Here is a 14,210-nt window from a genome sequence, read left to right on the forward strand (position 1 = left end):
TTATGAGTAGAATTAAGATATTTTTCATTCATGTCCAGGATACATTTGATTACATCTTTTTCACTTCCAAAAGCTACAAATAACATTAACTATATCGGCCATTTCCACTGATCAGACGGAGGTTCTTCAACCAAAGGCTCCCAGGGTCGCCACTGCACCATTTTCCTCGCTAGGCTGAGCTCACTTTCAGCCTGTTAAAACAAAAAAGGATATTATTATTTTTATTAAAAAAAACCTTCCCAAAGTTGCTGCATCTAAGCTAGACAATGAACATCTATTAGATCCACTAATTACATACTAAAATAAAGATTTTTGTTGACACTGCTTGTTATTAAACAATTTAATTGGTACAGCACTGGAATACATAAACACTGTATATCTTTTGATCAAGTCAGTGGTCCCAATCCTGAAGACTGTTAATGCATCAGAGAGCAGTGCACCCAGTCTGGTAAAGCCAGCTTAGAGCTCCATAATGGGGTAACATAGAAAACAAAGGGGGAAAGTCAGCATTGTGCTCTTTCAATAGTCCCACCCTCCCAAATATTTTAGTTTGCCCAATGGAATGATCTCCCCCCCCCCCCACATGCTGTTCTGAGGATTCTCCAGGCACCCCCTCCCCAAGCCCATTTGGGGAGTATGCAGGGTGGGGAGATTATTCCCAGTTGTGCTAGCAGGAGTCCTTGCACTGAATCTGCCTAGTTAGTTGTATGCAGCCCTCAACATTTTTGTAATAAGGGTTTTTGCTACCAATATTTCAAAGAGTACCATAGTTTCAAGGGGCAGTATAGACAAGGTTATGTTAGAAAAGGTTCCATCAGTATAGCAAATGCTGTAACACTCGTCTTATGTCTGCCTTATTAGGATGTAAGAGGTTAAGTGATTGGCTACATTGTAGGAAATTCTTTTTTCTATTCAGCAGCAAAATTTAGTTTGCCATGTATAATAACACCATATTTGGTGAGATTCAGTGAGACTTACTTCTAAGTAAAGGATTGCATTATGGTTTTTTATATAGTGACAGTTAACATTTCATATTTTGCTGTCGTAAAGGCTGGTCTCCATCTTGACAACAAACTGACTAAATTTTCTCTACAGAGAACCCCCCCCCCCAAAAAAAAAAAAATTAATGTCTCACTTTCAAAATTCAGCATTTTAAACAGATAATTGGATTCCTTTCATTTTTTTCAGTAGAGCCTATAAGAAACAGTTGCATATTTGGCAAGTCCTATATTTGCTAAATAATTAGATATTTGTGAAGAAGATATTACCTGCAAAATCACTTCTTCTATCTGTCCACCATTGATTTTACTTTCCAGTTTTTGCACATCAGGTTCCTGCAAGTTCAAGAACAAGTGAAAGGCTCAGATGTGCTCTGATATATGTTCAAACAGTATCTTTCTATATCTCACTCAGAGTAAAAAAATAAACCAATCAGTCTTTTCCAAAAGTGGCATATAGTCTAGAATAGTAGTTCTTTCTCAGAATGTCAAAAGGAATATGAAACCATAGGTTGCCAGCTGCATATGTCCACAACCTTTCAATTCAACAAGCAATAAGTAGTTCAGATTACCCTTGTGGAAAAGTTAAGGCTTTTCAAACATCAGATATGATGGAGAAACCCAGCCAGATGGGTGGAGTATAAGTAATAAATAAATAAATAAAAATTGTTGTTGGTATTTTAACCATTCAAGAGGGGGCAGAAATTAAGTTATCATGGAGGACTAAAATGTATATCTTGATCTGATATTGACAAACTTACTAAAAGACATTAGGTTAGTAGACTATTCCTATTCTGGTCTCCAGAGAACACACAGACAATACAAACCCATACAATACAAAACAGATGAACTGTATAACCTATAATAGTTCTTCTGGGATGAGTGCAAGATGAAACTAAAACCAAGGCTGCAATCCTGTAAGCCCTGCTGAATTCACTGGAAACATCTGAATGAATGATCCTCAAGACATCTTAGAACAGACTGTAAAAACATATACATTAAACCCGCACATCCAGCAGCCCTTAGTTCCTGGGTCCAGTGTTTGTGGAAGGAGGGAGGGGTTAATGTTTTGTTGCTTCTGTTATAACTATTGACCCAACATGGCGACGAAGGTAGTTACCAAGTAATTTCGCTTACCCTTATCAAAGTTTTAAGTGGTTTTAAGCAGTTTTTACCCTCTCCTGTTTTTATCCGCGAGTTTTAATGATCTGCTGGCTGTGCTGGCTTTTATCCGTGAGTTTTAAATGGTCTGCTGGCTGTGCTGGCTGCCTTTTATTATCTCTTTTATTACCGCCACGGCTGCCGCTCCCCCCTAACTGGGTGAGATAAGTGAAAGGCAGTATTCTTGTGAGGAAGACTAAAGGATTTAAGGAGTTCCCCAGCACAGTGCCCACGACGGTTCCCCTGCAAAATTGATTTATGGGCCATGGAAAACGCCCAAGAGACTCTGACGAGGCATTATCCTCTCCGAGGCCTAAGCAATCAAGGAAGGGCTCACTTAAAGGAGGGAGAGGCCCCGAGGAATGTACCTACTCAATAGCAACTCAAAATCGTTTCAATCCCCTAATTGCCCTTGAAATAACATCAAAAGATGAGACCCCTGAAACGCCACAAATTGGAAAAGCAAATGGTAACACAAATGGGGATGGTCCCTATCCAAAGGAGGTATTGGTAGCCGAATCTGCGGACTGCTCAGGATGCGAGCAACTCCATCTAGTAATTAGAACTCTAAACTGTATATTTAAGAGAATTGACGGCCTATCCTCTCAGCTGCATAGCCTTCAGCAAAAACTGGATGACCAGCCAGTTCAGACAGCCCAAGGCGGGGCAGTAGATGTTCCATTGTGCCGGCAGAAAGCTCCTCCAAACACTGATCGTATGAAGAACTGCAAATACAATCTCAACCCCGCACTGAATCGCCAATCCCTGATTCTACATCCAAGGAAGATTTCCCTAACCTTCCGGGAAAGGGACCCAAGTTGGGCAACGCTACATGGGACTAAAGAGCACCTCGGATGGCTTCTAAAACTCGAGTCATCACAAATAGATCTTTCTGCTGTGCTTCCCTTAGTCCGCCAGAACAGATATCAGAGAATAATGCTGGCTTTCCACTCTGCAAAAATCCCCTCTCTTATTATTCAGCAAAAAGTGTTTTTGAATAGTCTTGGCATTTTTCCAACGAGAGTTTTCATGGACTCCATAATTAGACCCCTCCTATCGGAGGGATTAATCAAGGAGACGGTACAACCTTCCCGTCCTGAACCACAAAAGAGGGTTGAGCTGTACACCTCATATCTGGGCCAGTCCCATAGTACCCCCACTCCTACAACTAAACACTATGATTGTGCCAGTAACTCTATGACACCCCAGGAGGAAAGAGAGCTTATCGCCTCCTTTGGAGAGTTACCAGCGATGGAACAACAAGAAATTATAAATAGGCTGGACTCACTTAAACTTCAGCTCCTAAGTATCGCCTGTAACGGAGTTCCTATGAATAATACCCACTCTAACTTAGCGGTGCCATGCCCCATGGAAGTGGAAACAGCAATCCCCCAATATCCAGCATATAAGGTGCCATCTGCATTGGATGGGAAGGTCTCACCGCTGGAGGCAGACTCTTCTCCTCCCCTTCATGCTGGTAACTCATCCCTGCTTTTAATAGACTTATCTGTTCCCTCTGAGATTAACCGATCAAAGAATGAATCTCAGGATAACACCCCCCTGGATAAATCGTCGCCCCTGCATCCCTCCATGCCGGACTTGGAATCAACATACATCGAAGACTATCCACGACCTGAGACGGTAGTGGCCACTCCAAGTCAGGCTTCTCCACCAAAAACCCAAAAATTACATGAGGAAGACACTATAGTGTCGAGAGTCAACACAGAGTGGACTGAAGACCCAGCAGGACATATAAATCAAATGATCACAAGTGTATCGGTTAGATCCCCAAAGAGGATGGCTCCAGCGGACTTCGCAGGAACCTCTTCAGAGCCTAGTTGGGCCCGACAGCTAAAAACGCCAAATATTATCTCTACTCACCAGGATGCTAACTCTTTTCTGCCCCCCAAAAATTCTGGCCCTTGCGATTTGATCGTGCCACAACCGGCTCGCACCAGAGCAAAAGACTCACCACAACCGGCACACATCAGAGCAAAAGACTCAGCACACCAGGACGTCAACCTTCAGCAAAGGAAAATAACGGACTTCTTTATGGGAGCGTCCTTGCTCATAAGAGCTCCCCACAAGAATTTAAATGACGGTTAGCCGGACAACCCAAAAAACCACCAATATCGATCCTCTGTTGGAACATCGCTGGTTGGTGCAGGAAAAAATGTGACCCAGAATTCCAGTCGTATATCAATTCGTTTCATATCATTCTATTGCAAGAAACTTGGGAGGAGGGTGAAATTGTTATAAATGGATTTGACCTACTATCTCTTCCAGCTTGCCCCTCCCAGAAAGGAGGACGGCCAAAAGGTGGTCTAGTAATTGGTATCTCACTGAAGCTGCATTTCAAATTTTCATTAGTTTTGACTGCTCCCCCCTATGCTTTATCCGGGTTGATGTCAGGGGGGAAAGTATCACTGCTAATCTCCAATGTCTACCTCCCGCCAGGGGGTTCGTCCCTTGAACTGCATGATAGATGGGAAATATTAGAAGATCATTTAGTATCATGCAGAGTCAAATATTCCAATAGCCAATTCTTAATTGGGGGTGACTTTAACGCACGTGTCAGAGCTGCCTCTAGGTCCCAGCTCACAGAGGACCAACGCTAGGCTGTAGTAATGTACAAAAGTCTTTATTGAAGTTCAGTTTCCATTTCAAAGCCACAGCGTGCAGCCCTACGTCTTAAACCCTAGATCGGCGAAGTCCCATCTGAGTCTCCTCCCCTATGGCACCAGTTTAAGATTCTAGCCCTGCTCCACCTTTTACGCTGCTCTCTCCTCCTCTGGTTCCTCCTGCCCGCTGGGGCATTGCCCTTTCTGGACTCTTCCGACGCTGAGTCGCTTAGCTCCTCCCCCTCCCTCCGGCGGGCTTTAGGACCCGGTTCCCAATCCTCATTCTCTGCTGTCCCGCGCTCCTGTACATTTGAACTTGCCTCTCGCGCCAGCCCAGTGACCTTTCTCCTAACCGTTACACTACTTCAGTCACTGCTTCCCTCTTCCGGGACACTGGCCGGATCTGACCTCTCCTCCGTTGTCCGACTTTCTGATGGAGGCGTGGTCAGCCCTGCCTTATCTTCTCTCACTGGTGGGGAATGCACTGGCCCCGATCCTTGGGACTCTTCCCCCCCACTCTGCTCTGGTGGGGAAGCTGGTCCTGATTTCCAGCTACTGCTCTGGGAGTCCCTGCTGCCCCCTTGCTCCTGGGGCATTCCCCTTGGGAACCCCCTACCCCTGGCCACTGGCGCCCCCTTCTGTGAATCTTCCGATTCGCTGGATAGGCTCATGGAATCCCTCGGTCCACTGTCCTCTTCTCCTACGCTCCCCTCGGATTCTTCCCCTTCGCTCTCCATCTCCTCTCTTCCCTGTGCCTCTGCTCCTGAGCCCCTGACAGCACGCATAGCAGCAAATTGGGTCGATTTAACTAAAGCTAAATGGTGGTCTGCTCCATGCCTCGATAATTATGATTTGAGACATGCCTTGAGGAGAACCTCAAAAGACTCTAAAGTAAATGAGGCTGGAGTACTTCTATACCAAATGGCTATTCGCTTAAACCTAGTACCCCTGAATGGTTGCTGCCCTCCCGATATACCGGGGGAGTATACCCACCTAGGCATAAAATCAAACAGTGTACTAGATTACCTTTTAGCCTCGAGTGATCTGATGCCGAAAGCTCTCTCTTTTAAGATTGACAATATTCAGTTTAGTGACCACCTTCCACTTGCTGCTACGTTTGACCTAGACTGGCACGGGGACGAGTACAGTCATCCAACTCAATTAGATACTAACACAGAAAACCCGGTAGAGGGTATTACTACGGCATTACGAGTGAAGGGTATAAAGTGGTCTGTAACGCAGGCTCAAAAATATTCTGAATTTTTTCAACAGGAGATCATACAAACCTATTCAGCCCTTGACATAACTTCATATGAACATGGTCAAACTATTAATCTATTTGCCAATCTGTTGAATGACCTCACGTCATTCTTTACTGCCCCAACCCACCAGGCAAATCGGGCCCACTTCAAGACAGGTGCACTGTGGTTTAACCATAATTGCAAACAAGCCAAACAACATCTTTGTGCTATTTATAATGATTACAAATCCTCAGGGGCGACTATGCTTTCCAGGGAGTACTATCAGGCAAAATCAGCTTACAAATATGTGCAAAAAAAGGCCAAACAGGAATGGCAACTGAACCGCTGGCACGCACTTATAGCTGCCTCAAATACCCGTAATTCCCAAAAATTCTGGATGCTGGTTAACAGAAAATCTAAAAGATACCCCCTATCAGTTATTCCTGCCCCAGTTTGGGAATCCTTTTTAAGGAACTATTTTGCCTTACCAGACCTTAATATTAATACAATCGATGGATTCTATGAGCAGCTCCCCCTTTGGCCACCCACCGACCCGGAAGAAATCCACGGACTCATTTCTAATCTCAAAGTTGGAAAAGCCCCCGGTCCTGACCTAGTCCCGGCGGAAGCTATAAAACTTCATGCAGACTGGTGGGCGAAAATCCTGGCCGTTACTTTTGATGCCGTAAACAACAGTGGGAAGGTTCCAAGAATATGGAAGGATGCGATTATTATTCCAATTCATAAAAAGGGCTCGACAGATGACCCGGGAAGTTACAGGAATATTAGTTTATTGTCAATAATTGGGAAAATATATGCACGGTTCTTGTTAACTAAGCTTACTAAGTGGGCCGAAGAGAATAACCTGATTGGGCCTGAACAGGCTGGTTTTAGATTGAATCAGTCAGCGGTTGATCATGTCTTAGTTTTATACCACCTTGCCCGGAAATATTCCGCCCCAAATAGAGGCCAACTTTGTGCGGCCTTTATTGATTTAAAGGCCGCTTTTGACAGCATCCCCAGAGGATTACTTTGGGGAAAATTAGCACGATGGGGAATAGACAAAAGACTTTTGTGGCTAATAACTAAATTGCATGACGGCTCGGCCGCCAGGGTGAGAATCACTCCGGCCGGCGACCTCTCAAATTCAGTAACCATCAATAGAGGTGTTCGTCAAGGATGTATCCTTGCGCCGACCCTTTTTAATCTATTTATAAGTGATATGAGGGCGCCTCTGATAGATTCTCAAGAAACGATCCACGCCCCTCGTCTTGCCCAATATCGTTGCCCCCTTCTACTCTACGCAGACGACGCAGTGATCCTATCTTTTTCAAGAGTTGGCCTTAGGAGGGCATTAAAAATTTTCGATGTTTACTGCAAATCAAATTTTCTTACAATTAATCATGCCAAGTCCAAAGTCCTAATTTTCACTAAGAGTCGAAAAACCTATAATTGGAGAATAGACGGAAAAGCCATTGACCAAGTCTTTAAATTTCAATACTTGGGAGTCCTTCTCCAACACAACATGGGCTGGAAGGTCCATCTTGCATATGTATTAAATAGAGCTAAAGCCCTTTCCTTTGCGCTACTGCGTTTTTTCTTTTCAGATGGGGCTTTCCATATTCCATCAGTGTTAAAAGTTTTCAAGGCAAAGGTGATTGCAACAATAGCATATGCAATTCCAATATGGGGGTCTTTTGTTAATCTAACCCAATTGGAGGTAATCCAAAACCAGCTTCTAAGAAGGTTGCTAAAATTACCCAGGTGTGTAAGCAATACTGCTATACGACTCGAACTAGAAACCACATTATGGAAATGCATCCTCTGTTACTGGTTGGCATTATGGCATAAACTTCCAAATCTCCACTTGATAGTGTCTCTGGAGAGATGACTTCCCTAGCCCTTGGGCAAAAATAATACATGGGAAACTTGTGTCCTTAGGATTATCTCCATCTGAACTACTAAAATTGGATTTAATCTCTGCCAAGAGAATTATAACTCACAAATTAGAGGAGATGGATTTACAATTTAATATTGCGACAGGTGGTGGCACCTGTTCGCCAATAAACCTTGGCTTAAGACCTCCAACGAAACTTCCATCTTATTTAACTACCTTATCTGTGGTGATGCACAGGTACGCCTTTATAAAGGCTAGATTCAATGTTTTCCCATCAAATGTGTTGGGTAACAGACTCTCCAACGGACAGATCTTACTCCTCTGTGACTGTAAAAAGTGGATCTATAGAATCGTTATATCATATAATCTTCTGTTGTCCATTACATTCGGCTTTACGGTCCAAGTTTCTGGCCCCATATTTATCGAGAATTGCTGACAGACCTCAGGAAGCCCAAATAATATACTTATTAAACGACGAAGACACAAGTAGATCCCTTGCAGTCGCTAGATACCTGATTAATGTCTTATTTCAAAAGAGGAGAAATGGATCACTGTATGACTCTGACAGCTTAGCTAAACTTAAGAACCATCAATAACTGCCAGAACTAAGACGCATATCTCCCAAAATCCGAGGGATTTGAATTTCTGTTTACATAGAGGGAGCTTATTGTGTATAGTGTTTACTTAATTGAAGTAAAATTGGTTTTATATGGGTGTTTTAACTTGGATTTTAACTGTTTAAATTGTATTGTTTATGGATAAATTCTGATGTATTGTTTTCGATATGGGCCAATGGCCGTAATAAATCAAACTGAACTGTTATAACTATTTATTTGTGCTTTTCTCTTGTCTTGCATTTTTATTTCGTGAATCACCCTAAGATATTTTGATGAAGGGTGGTATATAAATCTAATAATAATGATGATGATGCCAAAGTGTGTTTTCCTTCAGCTCTGCAGTCTTAAGAGAAGCAAACTTGCTACAGCTCCTTCTCAGGTCAATGGATGATCACCTTGCCTTAATACCCTACTTGGAAGGGGGGGGTGTATGTGCGCAGCCTCCCAGCAGCCCTAGATTTTACAGCTGATAGGAGAGGCCAGAGTGGCCTTTCTGTTCAGCTCTCCAGTCCCATGGCAACTAGTGCCAGTTTATGATGCATCTCTATTTGACAGCAATCAAAAAGCAAATATGGTAAGTGAAGCAAAGGACAACAGGCCACTTGAACAATGTAATTTGAGATGCTTAAAATGTATGACATACTTACTGTTTTTACTATATCAAGCCGCTCATTTACAATGTTCTCCGTATACTTCCTATATGATGCATCTTTGGGCATACTATCCAGAGCAGCAAGGATTTTCGAGTAGAGTACCCGGAGGCGCTGAAAAGATCAGATAGCAAACATTAATTTAATGTGAACCATAAAAGTCTATACAGTGAACTAAGAAGTGTAATAAAAATGACTATAAAGTTCACAGCTTTCTTCAGTAGCAAAGGGAACAATTCTGCAAAACTCTATTAGAATCTTAACCACCTCAAATTGAAGATACTGGAGAAATTGCATGTTAAGGTAGTTAGAACATTCAGATTAATTACTTTAATAAATCTAATGCAACATATAAAATGAGCCTACTTAACATTCAGAAGCATGGAAAACTCTAGTTATTGGAAGACTGCTGATTTACTTCTTGGCTCACACAAACAGGGCTGTGTGGACAGTCAAAACAGTTCTTCATATCTCAACTTATTAAGATGAAATATGCTCCTGGTAAGCCATATTTTCCTCATGTTTTCTTCAATTTCAAATGAGCAAATGCTTTATACTTACCTCATGTGGTGCCTCACATACAGCTAGCCCAACTAGTCCAGTGGTCTGCAGAGATTTAAAAATAGATGTTTAATAAGTATCCTTAATTAAGGATCGTTTTAAGATGAGTTTTACATTTGTGTGTGTATAAAAATATTTCCAGTTACAGATAGGTAGCCGTGTTGGTCTGCCATAGTCAAAACAAAATAAAAAAATTCCTTCCAGTAGCACCTTAAAGACCAACTAAGTTAGTTCTTGGTATGAGCTTTCGTGTGCATGCACACTTCTTCAGATACAGTATTCTTCAGTATCTGAAGAAGTGTGCATGCACACGAAAGCTCATACCAAGAACTAACTTAGTTGGTCTTTAAGGTGCTACTGGAAGGATTTTTTTTTTTTATTTTATAAAAATATTGTTTCTGAAGCTCAAAAGATGCTTTTGTTGTTTGGATGCTGCACCAAGCAACACATCTATCACAGAACTGTAGATTCTATGGGTCATCTAGTCCAACCCACTACAATGCAGGAATCTCAATCCATGACACCTGCTTAAAACTCTCTAACGAAGAAAAGTCCACAACCTCTCAGAATCTGTTCCATCGTCAAACAAGCTCTTACTGTCAGAAAGTTCTCCGCTTTCCCACGCTAAACACACCCACCTCCTTCAACCATTCCTCATGAGGCTGGGATCCCAAGCTGGAAGATCACAGAACTGTAGAGCTGGAAGGGACCACGAGGGTGATCTAATCCAAAACCAATTGCAATGCACAGGTTTCCAGACCCTTGATCATCTTGATCCTTGACACACCCAGGACATTACCCCAAAGCTACCGGAAACTTGAGGCGAGCAACTTCACTTGCATGGACCAGAGTTTAAAAAAGGATAACTACAGTGCTTTTTTTCTGGGGACACAGGGGTGCACATACCCCTAAACATTTTGTGAATCTAACGGGAGAAGAAATGTTAAAAAAAAAAATTTTTTTTAAATGTTTCTTCTCTAGCACGGTGAATCATCAGTTCTGTGGCGGTGGATCGTCAGTTCCATTGCTACCCCGATGGCAGCCTTTCGTCCATTTACTGTATTTATTTTTCCCATTTTGAACTATAAAATGGTGATTTTCTTGAGTCAAAATGAGAGTACCCCTAAAAATTTTTTTAGAAAAAAAAAGCACTGGATAACTACAACAACGCAGCCCTTTTGGCTGGGAAGCTGCCACAAGACACCAAGTGATGAGTCTCTGGTGACATTTATGTCCCTCACATTGGGAAACCCAGCCAGACAGGCGGGGTATAAATAATAAATTATTATTAACGCGCTCAAGGCAGCACGTATAGGGTTCGCCTCATCCTTGGTATCTTCGCAGCCAAGGGGTCAGGCTGCGTCCCCGCTGAGGGAGCCACAAGCAGCCTCCCCTCGTCCTATGAAGCGAGCTTTCACCTTTGGTTAAGCAACCCGTACGAAGGGACCCGCCAGCTGCCGCACGACGCCCGCCCCCGCGACCGACCTCAACCCTCTCACCTTCTTCAGGACTCCAGCCATAGCTACTATATGTCAGCTGCCGCGCGCAAGGGATTCTGGGGCAACAAAAAAAAAACAACAACAGACCAATCCTGAGCACCTACGGAAGCCGGCGAGCCAGCGAAGGCGACGCGCGTGCGCAAGCCGCCGGCTGTAGGGAAAGGCAATGCCTCCGAGGGCGGAGGAGCCCACGCCAGCGCTTCGATCACATGACAAAGGCGGGCAAAGCGTACAGGCAACCTCCGCGTGAGCATGCGCAAAAGGGCTCTGCGTCGGAGACGTCGCGCAAGGTCGCTCTGCGTCGGAGACTTAAGATGTACGGCTCTATATACCCGTACGACCAAGCCAGGATGCGCATGCGCAGAGCGAGGTTTTTTTTAAAAAAAAAAAAAAACAACGGGAAGCGCTTAGCCTGTGTCGCTCCGAGCGGCTATTGGTTGTTTTCCTCCCGCTGATCTCCATATTTCTCCAAGAAGGCGGGGCGTGTTGCAGGAGAGGTTGTTTTGCACCCGAGTGGCTCGTGCTCGGAAGGAGGGTCAATGGTCGCGCGCGCGCAGTTTAAACAATATATTCAGGGTAATTTTCGAGGCGGAACTCAGCGGAACTCAGTTCCGGCTCCCATCAAGTGGGCGCCATTGCCATTATAAAAGAACGAGGGAGGCGTTCATGTTGAGTTCTGGCACCTCTTTTTCTAGGAAAATAGCACTCTGTATATTTATACATATTTTATATTTATACAGATGCACATATATATTTATAAACATTTTATATTTGGTTGGGATTTCTAGGGTAAATTCTAGGTAGGTTTAAAACAAAAAATCCCACCTAAAATACGGAGCTGGCGCTACCGCCCTACCTTTTCATAGTGGTGGTAGACGGCTGAGGTAGTTTTGAGAAGTGCCTTTGAATATGTTGAAGCGCTGCACAAATTCCTAATTTCTGTTGCTCTCCCTCAGGTTGTTCACACATATTTGGTTCTTCGCTCTCTTTTTTTGCCTCCAACATAGTCCCCTCGAAGGACCATTGCATTACTTAACTCGTTGCTTTCATAGGCTGCTTTTCTGCCAAGACGCCCAAGGTAGTTTGCGATTGCAAAATACTGAAGTAATCAAGTAAAATGAAATAAAAGTTGGTTGTGCAAGAGGTCCAGATGGAGCAGACTTAGAGGTTGCTTTTCCTGCCAACTCCACTCTCTTCTTCCTTCCCACAGGGATTGATGGTTGCAAAGGAAACGTTGCCCTTGACAGAAGACTGACCCGTCCATGCACAAACTACCATCACTACCCCGGTTTAAAGCATACTGCACCTGTTGTACCTCATGGCTTGCAACAAACAATTTTCTGCATGTGAAGGTGCTGCGTGGGTTGGCAATAAGGTGAACACGATTTATGGTCACCTAATAGCCAGTTGGCCCGCTGCATATTGATCCAGCATAATAAAGTGCCTAAAGAAAAGGGTTGAAATTATGAGATCTATACCTGTTTAAGTCCAAGTTTAGTACAGTGGTACCTCTGATTACGTACTTAATTCGTTCCAGAGGTCCGTTCTTAACCTGAAACTGTTCTTAACCTGAGGTACCACTTTAGCTAATGGGGCCTCCCACTGCTGCTGCACCACCAGAGCACAATTTCTGTTCTCACCCTGAAGCAAAGTTCTTAACCCGAGGTACTATTTCTCGGTTAGTGGAGTCTGTAACCTGAAACGTATGTAACCTGAAGCGTATGTAATCCGAGGTACCACTGTATAAGGAGCTCACACTAAATTTCATTTCATGATTAGCGTTTCCACCTTACCCCATTCATGTCGCCAGCTCAATAATCAAGTGCTTTTACTGGAATGTGGCCTAAGATTGCAATCAAAGGTACATTTATTTGGGAATAAGTCCCACTCGACTCCGTAAGATGCTTCCAATAAAAACTTCAGATGATTGTGTTTAATTTCCTGTGTTCTATGTGCACACATGTACAAGTAACGCACAATTTACGCTTATTTACTTAGAATGATAGAATTGTAGAGTTGGAAGGGACCACGAGAGTAATCTAGGTCAACCCCCTGCAACATGGGGCTCAAACCCACAGCTCTGAGATTGTGTCTCATGTTCTACCAACAGAGTTATCCCAGCTATCCTGTGATCCCAGCTTTACATGGGTAACATGCATAAATAAGTAGGAGAGTGAGAAATTCTGCCCTTCTAGGGCTGTCTGAAGTGTTCAAAACTCCCATTGTTCTAGGCACATATTACGACAGGGAATTTCATTAGCGTGAGCAGTTTCTGAGCTCTGGGTGCAGTACTACACCTGAAATTTCAGATTAAAACTGCAGAATGGAAGGAAAGGAGGACCTTTTTTCTGCCTCCCCACTTCCAGCTATTCTCTGAGGACTGGAGAAGAGACCTTAAGAATATTAGGGGGGTGGGCAGGTGAAGGACTAGACCATGAGAAAAATGAACACAATATTTTAGCTGCAGTTCATTCATTAGCAGCTTTGTATTCCTGCCATAAAAACAAGCGTGCCTAGACATTCCATTGTTGCACCCATAACCTAGGTTCAAGGTGCCATTTAGCTCCTAGCTTTCATATCTCAGTTTCTAACACTGGCTGTCTGAGATCTTGTGGGAGCCCCCTTGCAACCTTCTCAGAGCCTTGGGGATTTAGAAGCTTTCCACATTGCATGGCAAGGACCGTTGGGCACTGGCTTCAGGCAGGTAGAGCTGTTGCAGGGGTTCTTCTGGCTTTGCAGGATTTTGCTTAAACGTGATAGCCAGGAGCATAACCCCTGTGTAAGAGGAGAACTACCTGTTTGTAGACACCTGCCATCCTACCAAATGAATTAATAATTACCATCCTGTACTGAACTAAACAAGGACATCTTCCCAACTATTTTGTAGCCAGCAACCATAGAAGTATTTTCCTAGCTGCTTTCCGCTCTATTTTTAAAAAATTAGCCTAGCAGTTTAAAGGTAATG

The 14,210-nt window shown here is 43.4% G+C and overlaps 1 protein-coding gene across 1 annotated transcript; it reads right to left on the reverse strand.

The window, feature by feature from the left end:
• On the reverse strand, window positions 1-11,374 carry NDUFA5 (NADH:ubiquinone oxidoreductase subunit A5). The gene is made up of 5 exons (XM_079994462.1): window positions 11,246-11,374; window positions 9,747-9,791; window positions 9,183-9,299; window positions 1,269-1,334; window positions 1-191 (listed from the first exon to the last, which is right to left on the reverse strand). The coding sequence occupies exons 1-5, from the start codon at window positions 11,264-11,266 to the stop codon at window positions 90-92; spliced, it is 351 nt and encodes a 116-aa protein (XP_079850588.1). The 5' UTR covers window positions 11,267-11,374; the 3' UTR covers window positions 1-89.
• Between the last annotated feature and the right edge of the window lie 2,836 nt (window positions 11,375-14,210).

This window comes from Podarcis cretensis, assembly GCF_951804945.1.
Source record: "Podarcis cretensis genome assembly, chromosome: 10".
Classification (NCBI taxonomy): Eukaryota; Metazoa; Chordata; class Lepidosauria; order Squamata; family Lacertidae; genus Podarcis; species Podarcis cretensis.

What these genes read in the sequence shown, in the direction of transcription:
- NDUFA5 (XM_079994462.1), bottom strand. Translation starts at nt 11,266, where the DNA reads ATGGCTGGAGTCCTGAAGAAG. An exon ending in TGGCTGGAGTCCTGAAGAAG is followed by an intron (nt 9,792 to 11,245) that starts GTGAGAGGGTTG and finishes AAATCTCTGCAG; the next exon opens with ACCACTGGACTAGTTGGGCT. An exon ending in TAGAAGAAGTGATTTTGCAG is followed by an intron (nt 192 to 1,268) that starts GTAATATCTTCT and finishes TTGTTTTAACAG; the next exon opens with GCTGAAAGTGAGCTCAGCCT.